The following is a 13,951-nucleotide window of genomic DNA, read 5'->3' as shown; positions in this document are numbered from 1 at the left end:
TCCCGAAGGTGAACTGCTTTGTGATGCTCAGGCACTGTGACAGTGCAGGTGATGTTGGTTTTAGTAATTAGTGGGTATAGCTTCTGGAGCTTGGTTGGTTCTACATCTCTTGAACCAGTGAAAGACATTGTTCTTGGATCCATGGAATGACTAGGCGCTTGGGAGCTAGTCCAGGATTGAGGATTGAATTGTAACCCTGATATTTAGTAGTTTGGATCATTGGGCAAGTTGTTTCACCATTCTCAGCTCCTCTCTCCCCTTGTATGATGTAAGGCTGAAATGGTGGAGCCAAGGTGTGGATGAAATGAGAGACTGTATGAAGGAGCCTGCTGCAGTGCCAGAAATATAATCAATGCTTCACCATTGAGTGCTGTTATCATTTATTATTGAAAGAGAGTCCATAGAGTTAAGCATTCATTTATAAATATATATACAAACACATATATATGTATATAATTTAAAATTTGTATCATCATATATGATTACGCTCCTCATTATGCAACAGGTGTATGAGCGCTCATGTACCAGGCCACTTCTTCTGTTACCATAGTGCATAAAATACTTAGCTTTTTCTTCTGTGCATCTCAGTTCAGTTCAGTTCAGTCACTCAGTCATGTTTGACTCCATGAACCGCAGCACGCCAGGCCTTCCTGTCCATCACCAGTTCCCAGAGTCACCCAAACCCATGTCCATGGAGTCAATGATGCCACCCAACCATCTCATCCTCTGTCGTCCCCTTCTCCTCCTGCCCTCAATCTTTCCCAGCATCAGGGTCTTCTCCAATGAGTCAGCTCTTCGTATCAGGTGGCCAAAGTATTGGAGTTTCAGCTTCAACATCAGTCCTCCCATTGAACACCCAGGACTGATCTCCTTTAGGATGGACTGGTTGGATCTCCTTGCAGTCCAAGGGACTCTCAATTGAGAGCCTTCTCCAACACCACAGTTCAAAAGCATCAATTCTTTGGCGCTCAGCTTTCTTTACAGTCCAACTCTCACATCCATACATGACCACTGGAAAAACCTATAACCTTGACTAGACGAACCTTTGTTGTCAAAGTAATGTCTCTGCTTTTGAATATGCTATCTAGGTTGGTCATAACTTTCCTTCCAAGGAGTAAGCGTCTTTTAATTTCATGGCTGCAATCACCATCTGCAATGATTTTGGAGCCCCAAAAAATAAAGTCTGTCACTGTTTCCACTGTTTGCCCATCTATTTGCCATGAAGTGATGGAACCGGTTGCCATGATCTTCGTTTTCTGAATGTTGAGCTTTAAGCCAACTTTTTCACTCTCCACTTTCACTTTCATCAAGAGGCTTTTGAGTTCCTCTTCACTTTCTGCCATAAGGGTGGTGTCATCTGCATATCTGAGGTTATTGATATTTCTCCCGGAAATCTTGATTCCAGCTTATGCTTCGTCCAGCCCAGCGTTTCTCATGATGTAGTCTGCATATAAGTTAAATAAGCAGGGTGACAATATACAGCCTTGACGTACTCCTTTTCCTGTTTGGAACCAGTCTGTTGTTCCATGTCCAGTTCTAACTGTTGCTTCCTGACCTGCATATAGGTTTCTCAAGAGGCAGGTCAGGTGGTCTGGTATTCCCATCTCTTTCAGAATTTTCCACAGTTTCTGTGCATCTCAATCTGATTTTAAATCCCTTGGTTCTTGCAGGCTATTTTATATGGCCAAGATCATTCTGAGGCCAGTTGCTAAATGTATGGGTTAAATTCCTCTGTCTGTTAAATTCTCCAGGCGAGAATACTGGAGTGGGCAGCCATTCCCTTCTGCAGGGGAACTTGCCAACCCAGGGATTGAACTCAGGTCTCATGTATTGTATGCAAACTCTTTACCATCTGACCCGCTCAATCTCATTTTAAATCCCTTGGTTCTTTAGGCTATTTTATAGAGCTAAGAGTATTCCAAAGCCACCTGCTAAATGTTTGGATTAACTATATTACTTTTCTTTAATTGCTGGAAGGATTATCTATCTCTCCAGGGCAGGGGCAATGTCTGTGGTATTCGCTGCCCTGTCCACATAGAGCTTACTGTGTAGGAGATGCTGTGTCATGAGTGTTGGATTGCAATTTAAGAATCTAATGACTGTAGTTTGCTTTTACTTGTCAGCGGTTCTGACAAGGGAGTTTATTATTGGGGGAAGAGAAGCTTCTAGAAGTAGCATTGAGGCTGAGCACTGCTTGTGTCACAACAGTGGGGACACGGTTCGAAACTCAGGGTTCCTGTATTCTATAGGATCTGGGAAATGTTACAGTAGGAAATAAAAAATTTTGAGAGGGAAAAATGAGAAAATAATACCAAAGAAACTTTTTGAAAACTATCTTGAACAGCAGTCTTTTGCCAAAGAAGGGGCAGGGATGTGAGTATGGTGCTATACCCCCAAACCTGAACTTTAAGAGAGAGCCACTTGGAAACCAGATAGGGTGGCCAGATTCGGCCAAAACAAACACAGCATGAGGAGCTGTGTTTATTTTTTTATTTTTGGTCACACCCCTCGGCTTGCAGGATCTTAGTTCCCAGATGAGGGATTGAACCCAGGTCCCTGGAGTGAAAGTGCAGAGTCCTAACCATTGGACAGTCAAGGAGTTCCCTCACGTCTTTCATTGGATTACTGCAGCTGCTAAGTCACTTCAGTCGTGTCCGACTCTGTGTGACCCTATAGACGGCAGCCCACCAGGCTCCTCCATCCCTGGGATTCTCCAGGCAAGAACACTGGAGTGGGTTGCCATTTCCTTCTCCAATGCATGAAAGTGAAAAGTTAAAGTGAAATCGTTCAGTCGTGTCTGACTCTTAGTGACCCCATGGACTGCAGCCTACCAGGGTCCTCCATCCATGGGATTTTCCAGGCAAGAGTACCGGAGTGGGGTGCCATTGCCTTCTCCGTTCATTGGATTAGTTATGGGATATTCTCAGATTGTATAGAAGCCATCATCTTTTTAGATATTCTCACTCTCTTTTTCTCTTTCCTGTTTTTCTTCCTAGTCTTATAATTAGTTGTGCTTGAAATCTTTTCATTTTCCTTCCTGTATCTATTGATATCTTCCATATTTTTGGTCTTTTTGTTTGTACATGTTTTAGGTAAAATTATTGTACGGTTGATGAGAATTTGGAGGTCTGAAGCCATCGCTTATCATGAGAGTAGGGCAGTTAGTGTCTGTGTGTATTGTCAACAGTTTCTGTTAACCGACTTCCAGTGTTTTGTGTCCTTGGCATGTGGTTTTTGTTTCGGAGCTCAATGTAGGGCCCTTCCACCTTTACTTTCTCTGTTTCACTTAACCATTTTTTGCTTTTTTAACATTTTATTTCTTTACTGGTCTGCACTGGGTCTTAGTTACAGCCCACGGGATCTTTAGTTGTGGTTATGTGGGATCTAGTTCCCTGACCAGGGATCAAATCCTGGCCCCCTGCATCAGGAGCATGGAGTCTTAACTGGTGGACCACCAGGGAAGTCCCTGGACATCTTTTTATGACAGTACATACAAACCATTTTTTTTTTTCCTTAATTCTTCCACTGTATATTATTTTTCTGTGCCACAACTGTGTCCATTTCTCCTTTTTTCTTTTTAAAAATTTGATTGAAGTATAGTTGCTTTACAATATTTTGCCAATTTCTGCTGTACACCAAAGTGAATCAGCTATATGTATACATACAGTCCGTCTTTTTTGAATTGCCTTCCCATTTAGGTCCTCACAGAGCACTGAGTTGAGTTCTCTGAGCTGTACATTAGGTTCTCATTAGTTATCTGTTTTATAGTGTGTATCTATGTCAATCCCAATCCGCCAGTTCATCCTACTCCTTCACTCCCCCTTGGTGTCCGTGTGTGTGTGTTCTCCACGTCTGTGTCTTTATTTGTGCTTTTGCAAATAGGTTCATCGCCCCTTTTAGCTAAATGAAGTGAGATTCCCTAAGACTTCACTGTTGTCTCATGAATCATCCTGTACATACGCCCTCTTCAAGCTCTTCTGCTAAATGTCTCTCGAGTGCTTACTCATGCAAGGTATGAGCATGGTAAGCTCTTGATGTGAATTGTGTGAATTTCTCTTCATAACCAACCTGGCGGGAGGTGCCATTATTTTCACTTTCTAGAGGAGAATGTAATGGCCCAGAGAGGTCCCGTGACTCAGCTGGGGTTTCACAGCTGGAGGTGGGCATAGGCACCTTATAAACCAGGCAGCCTGACTCCAGAGTCTGACGGCATGTATGCACTGTCCCCCTCGCCCACCCCAAGCCATGCTGTTCAAAGTTTGGCCTATGGACTTGTTCTGTTTGTCACTGGCCCAAGGGGAGACAAATTCTTAACCCATAATCCACTGTAAACATTTAGTAACTTCCCTAGCAATTTCTCATTGCTCTGTATCCAAGCAAGTGACCAGGGCGCTTATCTTCCTGAACTGGGCATGGACCGGTTTGGGTGTTGTTGAATTCATGGGGCGAAGCATGTCTGTAGAGCTGTTTCTGCTCGTGTCCAGTAGGACACGCATGGAGGGATGTGTTGCCCCCTGCGGACTGGTGGTGAGGGCTGGTCTTTCACTAAGCTGGTTTGAGAGGCCTTGCAGCTTGATGAAACTGGCTAACCATTAAGGTCCTTTTTAACATCAAGATTCTCCGAGTTCTTGTCCTGAAAGTCCCCTTTGTTGTGGTTTCCGCCCTTGCCCTGCAGTCCTGGAACAATGGCCTGAGCACAGTGTCTGGGGCAGCTTAGCACACTTGTGAGGGCTAATAATGACTCCTTTCTGGCCCTTGTGTACTTAGTGATCTGCTGACGATACTGGGAGGAAATAAATAATATAAATGCTTTCATCTATCAGTTATTAATTGCTTTTACTGAGGGCTGGTACACAGTGTGTGGAGGAAGCATGAGATAACCTGGTGCTTCCATGGCCTAAATAGAGGATTATAATTCTCAGGCATGTAATTGACATCACTTCCTTAGTTCTTCTAATAGAAGAACCACAGGTGTGGGCCTTGGGCTTGTCGCATGTCCTCCCTGTCACCCACCACTGCAGTGTGTATTAGTCGCTCAGTCTTATCTGACTCTTTGTGACCCATGGACTGTAGCCTGCCAGGCCCTCTGTCCATGAATTCTCCAGGCAAGAATACTGTAATGGGTTGCCATCCCCTTCTCCAGGGGATCTACTGGCACTTAAAACGTTAGCCCGTGCAGGACCATGGCAGGATAGTAGTTTGTTCTGATAAACCCATGGGTATGACCGATGTCCAGGTTAATCTTGTAAGAGGTGCCAGCCATCTTACAAGTCATGAGCTCCACCGAATGCCAAGCATCTCCCAGAACAATCGATACAGGCAGTGGTGTACCTCATAAACGAGAGCAGAGAGAGAACACAGTGTTACTCAGTTTCCTGGCTTGGTATTGGTTTCTGCCATCCTGACAATTTGGTTTCAGATGCTTTATCAAACTGAGGTGTTAAGATCGTTAAAATTTGAGTTGTAAGTTACTAAGCAACAGAACAATAAATTTAAATAATTAGAATAATGTATGTAAATAGGTTCCTAAATTTAAGGAATTTAAATAATTAAAATAATAAATACCAGCCTGTCTGAATTTTTAAAAATTAGAGCTCCAAGGTGTTTTTTTAAATCAGAGGATAACTGCTTTACAATGTTGTATTGTTTTCTGCAGTACAACAACCTGAATCAGCCATTAAGTGTGTATATGTGTGTATATTCCCCTTCCTTCTTGAGCCTCCCTCCCAACCCCCAAGGTATCTTAGTATTATGATTTTTTGTAATTAAAGCAAACAGCATTCAAATTAAAGGTAATTTTGTAAAACAGTTGCAAAATCTTGGTAGGCACTTGAGCTTTCTCTTCATTATATCCTTTACCTGCGCCTGCTGTCAGATAGTTGGAGAAGGAAATGGCAACCCACTCCAGTGTTCTTGCCTGGAGAATCCCAGGGACGGGGGCGCCTGGTGGGCTGCTGTCCATGGGGTCGCACAGAGTCGGACACGACTGAAGCGACTTAGCAGCAGCAGCAGCTGTCAGATAGATAAATGCCTGTATTTTTTTTTTTTTTTTGCTTTGGAAACCATCCTTTTCTTACTCTTAACAGATTATGAGTTGCATCATCTTACATAATTTTGGTCTTGGTACTTGGAGTTTCTTGCCAGCAGTGAGTGCTCTTGTTGAGAGTTTTCAAATTCTCCTTTCTGTACTAACCCTTGGTCTGCAGAATATCACTGATAGAGAATAGAAGCACTAAACAATCACGGGGGAATCTCCTATCAAATCTGTGCCCTGCTCATAATAGCAGTGGGTCAGAATGATTTCCTTATCAGCACAAAATTGTGCTCATTTGAGTATGGTTGCCTAAATAAATATGTGGTGACTCAGGAGGAAATAATTGTTTTCTAAGAATTTTTTGATGGATGTTTACTTTTCCCAGTTTGTTGTTTACTAGCTAAGTTGTGTCTGACTCTTTGCAACCCCATGGACTGTAGCTTACCGGGCTCCTCTGTCCATGGGATTCTCCAGGCAAGAATACTGGAATGGGTTGCCACTTTTTCCAAAGACCTTGGTAAATTGCTCCTGTGTCTCCCCAACCCGTCCCTTTCTTTGTTTCGTTTTCTTTTCTTTTTTTTAATCAGACTTTTGTAGAATGAGTAAAGAGTGATGGAGACTGAGAATTGCTTTGTACTCGTCGCATCAGCAGAAGTCAAGTGAACCCTGCTGGGTGGGGGGCAAAGTAGCAGACACTGATAAATGAATAAGGTAATGCTAGCATTCACTCAACTTCTGAACATAGCAGTTAGAACCTTATCGAACATGAAAATATAATCACATTTTAAAAATATTAGTATAGTTGCTGCACAATATTATGTAAATTACAAAGTGTACAATATTATGATTAACAATTTTTAAAAGTTTATTTATAGTTATTATGAAGTACTGGCTATATTCTCCATGTTGTACAATATTTCCTTGTAGCTTATTTTATGCCTGATTGTTTGTACCTCTTCCTTCCTTCCTTCTGTAGTCACTCTCCCCACTGGTAACCACTAGTTTGTTCTTTATATCTGTAATCACAGATTTTTTGATTTCCCCCAGATTTTTGCAGTCTTCAACTCTGCAAACATATGCAAAACAAAGAGTTTGTAATTGTTGGCTCATATTTTCTTTTGAGAGTTTAGGGAGTTATAAGCTAACCTTGATTGATTTTTTTTTTTTTTTTTTTAAGTTTTGAGAAGAGAGTTTGATTTTTGAATTTGGATGTGTTTAGGTATGCTGAGATTTTCAAGCATTTCAGATAAAAGGGAAATAGATTGATAAAACTTAGATTTCGTGTCAGCCTGTTTTTATATCTGTCCTGTCCACCTGTCCAACCCCAAGCTCCTTGCAAATAACACTTGGCCTGTTTTGCTCCTAGGCTGTGGTCTACCTAGCTCTTGGCTTCTTTGGGGGAGATAAATTGGAAAAGTGATTGCTTTTACAGCCTAAACAAAAAGGCCTGTTTTGGAATGTGTGTGTGTGCATATGTGCTAAGTCACTTCAGGCATGTTCAGCTCTTTGCGACCCTGTGGACTGCAGCCTGCCAGGCTCTTCTTGCCATGGGATTCTCCAGGCAAGAATACTGGAGGGGGTTGCCATTCCCTACTCCAGGGGATCTTCCTCACCCAGAGATCGAACCTCTCTCTCTCTCTTGCGTCTCCTGCATTGGCAAGCAGTTTCTTTACCACTAATGCCACCTGGGAAGCCTGTTTTGGACTTAAGGGGAAGAAAAAGCCAGGATTTGAGATGAAGATTGAGATTAATGCCTAAAGAGTAGGGGGAGAGCTGCAGGGGAATCTAAATGGATGCTTCTTGCTTGTCTGTGATGCCTGGCACCTACTGCGATGATCATGTTTGCCCATGGTCGTCAGTACACTAGAGCTGAGTCTTTAAACAATTTTCTCTGGAGCCGTATTGGATATAACAGCCTGTCTTTTTCCCTCATTTGTGAGTTAATTCCTAAAAATGCTCTGTGACCAGTTGGAGAAAGGGTGAACTAGTTTTCTGTTTGGGGACCTGAGTCTTATCTCCCAGATAGATGTTTTTTCTCTGTGTGTTTAGATGCTATGGGAAGCAGAGTAACAGTCCCCAGTGCAAAAACTTAGTGAAAGGAGCTCTGTGTCAGGCCTGGTTAATCCCTTGTTAAATTAGACAGACTTTAGCCAGCCTCTATAGAACAGTTCCTCGTGTTGTTGGTGGGTCCTTGGAGGGCTTTTCCTATTTCTATTGCCTAGAAATAAGTGGCTATTCTAAAATGGTGACAAGTTTAGTTGGCTTAAAGCCTGAGTCTCTCACAACCATCACTTACTTTGGAAAGCACTGACAGAACAGACTTAGCTTGCCCCCAATCCTTTTTATTTTTAAACTTTTAGGGCCTGGCCTCTTATTTTCAGCTTCTCACTTCTAGGTCCCTGTGCAAAGGGAGTGGTAGTCTGCTGGGCCGTGGAGCCTGGTTCTCTGTTCCTGGACTGTGGGTAAATTTACCAGTCATCTAAATAGAGAATGCCAGGTAACACACAAGAAGTTGAGTCTGATCTGATAATGAAGTGAGTTTATGGTAAACATCCTTTTGAAATTTAAGTGCAGAATCACCTGCTAAAGGCATTACAGTTCCCCTCTCTACCTTTTCGTCCTGTTCCTTTTAGAATAATCAAGATTCAAATCATATAGAACTTTGTCAGTCAAAACCAGAAAAACAGGTAACTTGAACAGATTGCGGGCTTGGATGTGTGTGTCATATATGCCCGAAAGAAATGCTTTGGATTCCTGCCCAGTGCACTAGTATGAGATCTTAAAGTCTGAGAGTTTTGAAGCCAAGTTGGGGGTCAATTTAAAGGGGAGAAGAAGTGCGCCGGTCCTGGGCTGTGCTCCCTTGACCATTGGGTAAAGAGCATGACCTTGAGAAGCACTGATGAGTTACAGAGCGTGTAAGGGAACCCTGAGAACCTCCGGCCTGCTCCCCGGGTGCGCTTGGCTGGTCATAAAACCTTATTAGCTGAGTGATGTGTTCTTTGTTGCTTACCTCTCCCGGCCTATGCCAGATGGTGTCTTAAAGAACTGGAGAGCCAGACTTCCTCCCCAAGCTTCCATTTTCTATGTAGCTCTTTTTTCAGTCTTAGTACTACATACACGTGACTTTCTTCGATAGATTTGCTTGGCAGGCAGTTCCAGGCACTGGCGTCCTTCCTGCCTATGATGGGGAGCAGGGAGGATGAACTCCTCAGAAACCAGGGCTCTCCAGGTGGGGGTGACAATCCCAGCCAGCCCAGCCAGGCGAGTTAGGAGTGGCTGTCGGACCTTTTACAATAAAAGGTGGCGATTGTTTCAGGTAGGTCCCCTTTCTTCTCTTGCCCTCTGGCTGTCTTGTATAAGTGACAGGTGTTGGAGGCTTGGAATTGCTGCAGTTCTTTCCTTCCTGGCCTTGGCAGATGAAATAGGACTGCGTTACTGGGGACTCATGCATCAAAATGTTGCAGCTTAAAAGATATTTTGAAGAGAGTTGAGTCCATTTGGAACAAGCCCCAGTTTTCTATAAAAATTAGTTTCCTGCAAGGATGACTAGGTTTTTCTGTTTATTCTGTTAAAACACAAGTGGAGGGGGGAATCTATGGGAGAATATTTTCATCTCCATTGAATGATGCCTGACTCCCTTTTCTTCTGTTTTTAACATTTAGTAATGCCTGTCCTTGCCCTCACCTCCAAAATATTCCCAGTAGGGAAATAAATAAGTGAAAAATGATGCTCCTCTCATCCATCCTTGTTTTCATCCCCTGGACTCTTTGCAACAGCTACTTTTTAGCTGTTTGCTATATTTCCTTCCAATAAGTATTTAATGAACATGTAAATTCATCTATATCTATCTGTATTGCTTTTCAAATTGCATATCCAAACCCTTTCAGTAACATCTTGAAGAGGTGACACAATTTTACTTTTGGTAAACGGTACTTCTTTGCTTCAGTAAAAGATGTTACCTAGGTGTTTTAACTCTGAACCCTTCAAATGAGAAGACTATGGAGAGTTGTCATGAATTGATACACATACCACAGCATTGGACCCGTCTGCCATAGGAGAAGGAGCTTTCTGTATTCTGGTGATTGATTTGGGATAGCTTCTAAAAACTGCAAACCATCTTTGTTAATTTCTTTGAAATATCTCCTTAATAGGGCTTGCTGGTGGCTTAGACAGTAAACAGTCTGCCTGCAATTCAGGAGACCCAGGTTCGACCCGTGGGTTGGGAAGATCCCCTGGAAAAGGGAATGGCTACCCACTCCAGTATTTTTGCCTGGAGAATCCCATGGACAGAGGAGCCTAGCAAGCAGGTTACAGTCCAAGGGGTCGCAAAGAATCAGACACAACTGAGCGACTGAGACACTATCCATTTAAGATGATAGTACAGAGAGTCCCTTTGGGGTAACAGATTTACTTTTATGGTTGCTACTCAATTCCTCTGTTTTGTCATCTTGGGGTATATTGGTTCAGTTAAAAATAGAGCTCTAATTAAAATGGGCGCCCTCTCTGAAAATAAGAACTATATTTCAATTAGTAAATTCCTATTTGCTTAACGTATTTTTGTTTTGTTTTTTTTTCTTTTTTTGAAAATTTTAACAGCAAGCCCGGGCTGAGCAGGAAGAAGAATTCATAAGTAACACTTTATTCAAGAAAATTCAAGCTTTGCAGAAGGAGAAAGAAACCCTTGCTGTAAATTACGAGAAGGAAGAAGAGTTCCTCACTAATGAGCTCTCCAGAAAATTGATGCAGGTAAATTACCTTTTCTGCCCTCTTATCTTCCCTGCCTGTTTTCTTCTCCAGGGGAAAAAAAATGACTTTGATCTAGCACTTTGCTTGAAACATTTGCTGATGAGGTTGTAGCTAAAATTCTTTAGAGATTAAAATACCTAAGTGAAGATGGCAGCAGTGTAATACTCAAGACTGTGGTTCCCAGCTCATCTGCTTAGGTGAGGTAAGGTATTTTATACTCTGACCATTTTAAGAAATTGCTGATGAGCCTGAGGCCTTAGCACAGGAGTCAATGATGTATGCAGTATTTTGGGATTATGAGAGTTAACGCCAAATGTGAGATTTCTTTCTCCTTTTATGTTGAATCTATAATGAATATATGGACATTTTTGGCAACCAGAAGTAGGTCTTTTATACTAATATATGAAGATACAAAGGGAAATGCCACTTTGAGGAGAGAAAAATATATGTATCTGTGATAGTCAGTTGTATTCAGATGGGTGAGTAATATGTTACTGAACAAATAACAAATGTTGAAACTTAACATCAATCACTAATAGTGTATAGAAGACAACACACAAAACATACAGAAATTTTTATTTTTCTAGTTAGATTTTTCTACCTTCCCCTCCTGTTTGTTTTGTTTTCCTCTCCTTGAAGCTTACTAGTAAATTATAAAAGTAAGATTTGTTTAGGGCAAATACCATGCAGGTTATTTAGTATGAACTTGAGAACAAGTGGGACATTGAGTTTTCACTATTTAACACAACATGTCCAAAATAGTGAATAGGTATAAAATTATCCAAAGAGGACTATTATTGGTATTTTTTTCAGATGGCTGTAAAAGGTAGAAATCTTTCCTTGTATTTTCTATTCACTGGCATTACTAACAATTTCACTCATTAATTTGATCGAAATATGTATTCTAATGAGATTATAGCAAAAGGATATTTGGAGCCTAAATTCTTCTCTTACCTTCTGACATATCAAATGTTGGAAGAAGATTCCAGAAACTTTAGTGTTAAGACCATGCAATGGTCCAGGTACCTTTTACCCCATCTTTTTATTCTTATTTTCCTACCTAATTATTGAATAAAGATACCACTATAATCTTGTGCAAAAATTTATTTATATGGTAGCTGTTGGAATGTGAAGGATAGAGATCCTCGGTCAGTATTATCTAGTGGAGATTTATGGTGGAATTTCTGTGCTGAAATGTTTTCTTTATTCCTGTGCATTCTGATTTAGAGGAAAAATGAGGCAGAAGATTAGTTTGACTTTTGACTCTTATCGTACCTTGGCAGCATTAGACTAATTATTCTGCATGTTGCTTCCAGAACTCTAAGGATATGATTATGGCTTCCTTTTCTGTGTTTTGTGTGTAATCAGATGCCCTAATTTTTAACACTTCGAGAAACATTTTTTTGTTTTCAATTTGCATAGTCATTGGTATTTGGAACCTTTGATTAAAGTACATTATAAAGCAGTCAATATCCTAGCCAGATCATGCTTTCTTTTTCTCTAGAAAGACTCATTTTCATTATGAGTTGTTCTGTAATGTGTAATTTAGCATCTCATTAGCTTCTTTTCATGACCCACCTACTTTCCAAGGATACTGATGTCCCTTGAAGCAAGCTACTGGATAGAGTGAACACCTAAGAGCCATGTGCAACAGAAAGAGGTTAATTATAGTAATATATTTGGCATAAGAAGGTTTGAACTTAAAATTTAATAAATAAAGCTATAACTTGGAGAAATGTAGTTTGTTTGTTTTTTTTTTTCAGATTATTTTTTCAGAATTCTTATATTAAAATAAATAGTTTTACTTGGTCAGGAGAAAAATTTTCATATATTAAAAACTTAAGTTTTTTGAGGGGCATGGATCTTTCTAAAGAGACTGGGTAATACATTAATACAAACTGGACAGTGTGAAAAAATGTTCCCAAAGTAGTTTGTAATGTGGAGCCCTGGTCTTCACATGGCTGGGTCTTATGTTCACCCTCAGTCAAAACAAAGTGTTCAGTATGAGGATGTAAGTCTGTTGTTTGGGGAGTTCTAGGTGATCTGTAGCTTATTAGTAATCCCACTTGCAGAACCTGGGCAAATGGATGGTCAACATGTCTCTGTTGACCATGCAGGGAACCAAGCGGGGAGACATAAATCCCCGCTTGGTTCCTAGGTTTTATTTTCATATATTATATATGCATATATATATAGAGAGAGAGAGAGAGAGAATGTGTGTGTGTGTGTGTGTGTGCGTGCTTAGTCTCTCAGTCATGTCTGACTCTTTGTGACCCTTTGAACTGTAGCCCACCAGGCTCCTCTGTCCATGGGAGTTTTCAGGCAAGAATGCTGGAGCAGGTTGCCATTTCCTCCTCCAGGGGATCTTCCCAACCCAGGGATTGAACCCATGTCTCCTGTGTCTCCTGCATTGCAGGCAGATTCTTTACCCAGAGTCATCAGGGAAGCCCTATATCAGGGAATTCCATATGTGTATATAGTAATAACGGAGAAGGCAATGGCACCCCACTCCAGTACACCTGCCTGGAAAATCCCATGGATGGAGGAGCCTGGTGGGCTGCAGTCCATGGGGTCGCTAGGAGTCGGACACGACTGAGCGACTTCACTTTCTTTTTTCACTTTCATGCATTGGAGAAGGAAATGGCAACCCACTCCCCTGTTCTTGCCTGGAGAATCCCAGGGACGGGGGAGCCTGGTGTGCTGCCGTCTCTGGGGTCACACAGAGTTGGACATGACTGAAGTGACTTAGCATAGCATAGCATAGCATATAGTAATAAAATACAGGAGCCTCTGGTTTGAGTTCTGGGTCGGGAAGATCCGCTCGAGAAGGGATAGGCTATCCACTCCGGTACCCTTGGGCTTCCTTCATAGCTCAGCTGGTAAAGAATCCACCTGTAATGTGGGAGACCTGGGTTTGATCCCTGGGTTAGGAAGATCCCCTGGAGAAGGAAATGGCTCCCCACTCCAGTATTCTAGCCTGGAGAATTCCATAGACTGTACAGTCCATGGGGTCACAAAGAGTGGGACACGTCTGACAACTTTCACAAAAGAATATATAACATAGATGTAAAACTCGCCATTGCAGCCATTTTTTAGTATATAATCCAATGGCATTAAATACACTCACATTGTTGTACGACCATTCCCACCACCCATCCCCAAGAACTTTTT

The 13,951-nt window shown here is 41.6% G+C and overlaps 1 protein-coding gene across 1 annotated transcript in view; it reads left to right on the top strand.

Annotated features, from left to right (window-relative positions):
* The window catches only part of CCDC6 (coiled-coil domain containing 6), a 112,157-nt gene that overhangs the window by 43,225 nt on the left and 54,981 nt on the right, over positions 1-13,951 (top strand). The window contains exon 2 of the mRNA XM_024986913.2: positions 10,631-10,780. Within this exon, the coding sequence (XP_024842681.1) occupies positions 10,631-10,780 (150 nt within the window). The remainder of the gene's footprint in view (positions 1-10,630; positions 10,781-13,951) is intronic.

The sequence above is a fragment of the Bos taurus genome, chromosome 28 (assembly GCF_002263795.3).
Source record: "Bos taurus isolate L1 Dominette 01449 registration number 42190680 breed Hereford chromosome 28, ARS-UCD2.0, whole genome shotgun sequence".
NCBI classification, from domain to species: domain Eukaryota; kingdom Metazoa; phylum Chordata; class Mammalia; order Artiodactyla; family Bovidae; genus Bos; species Bos taurus.
Note: the sequence above shows the minus strand (reverse complement) of the source record. Positions and strands in the feature narration are given on the sequence as shown.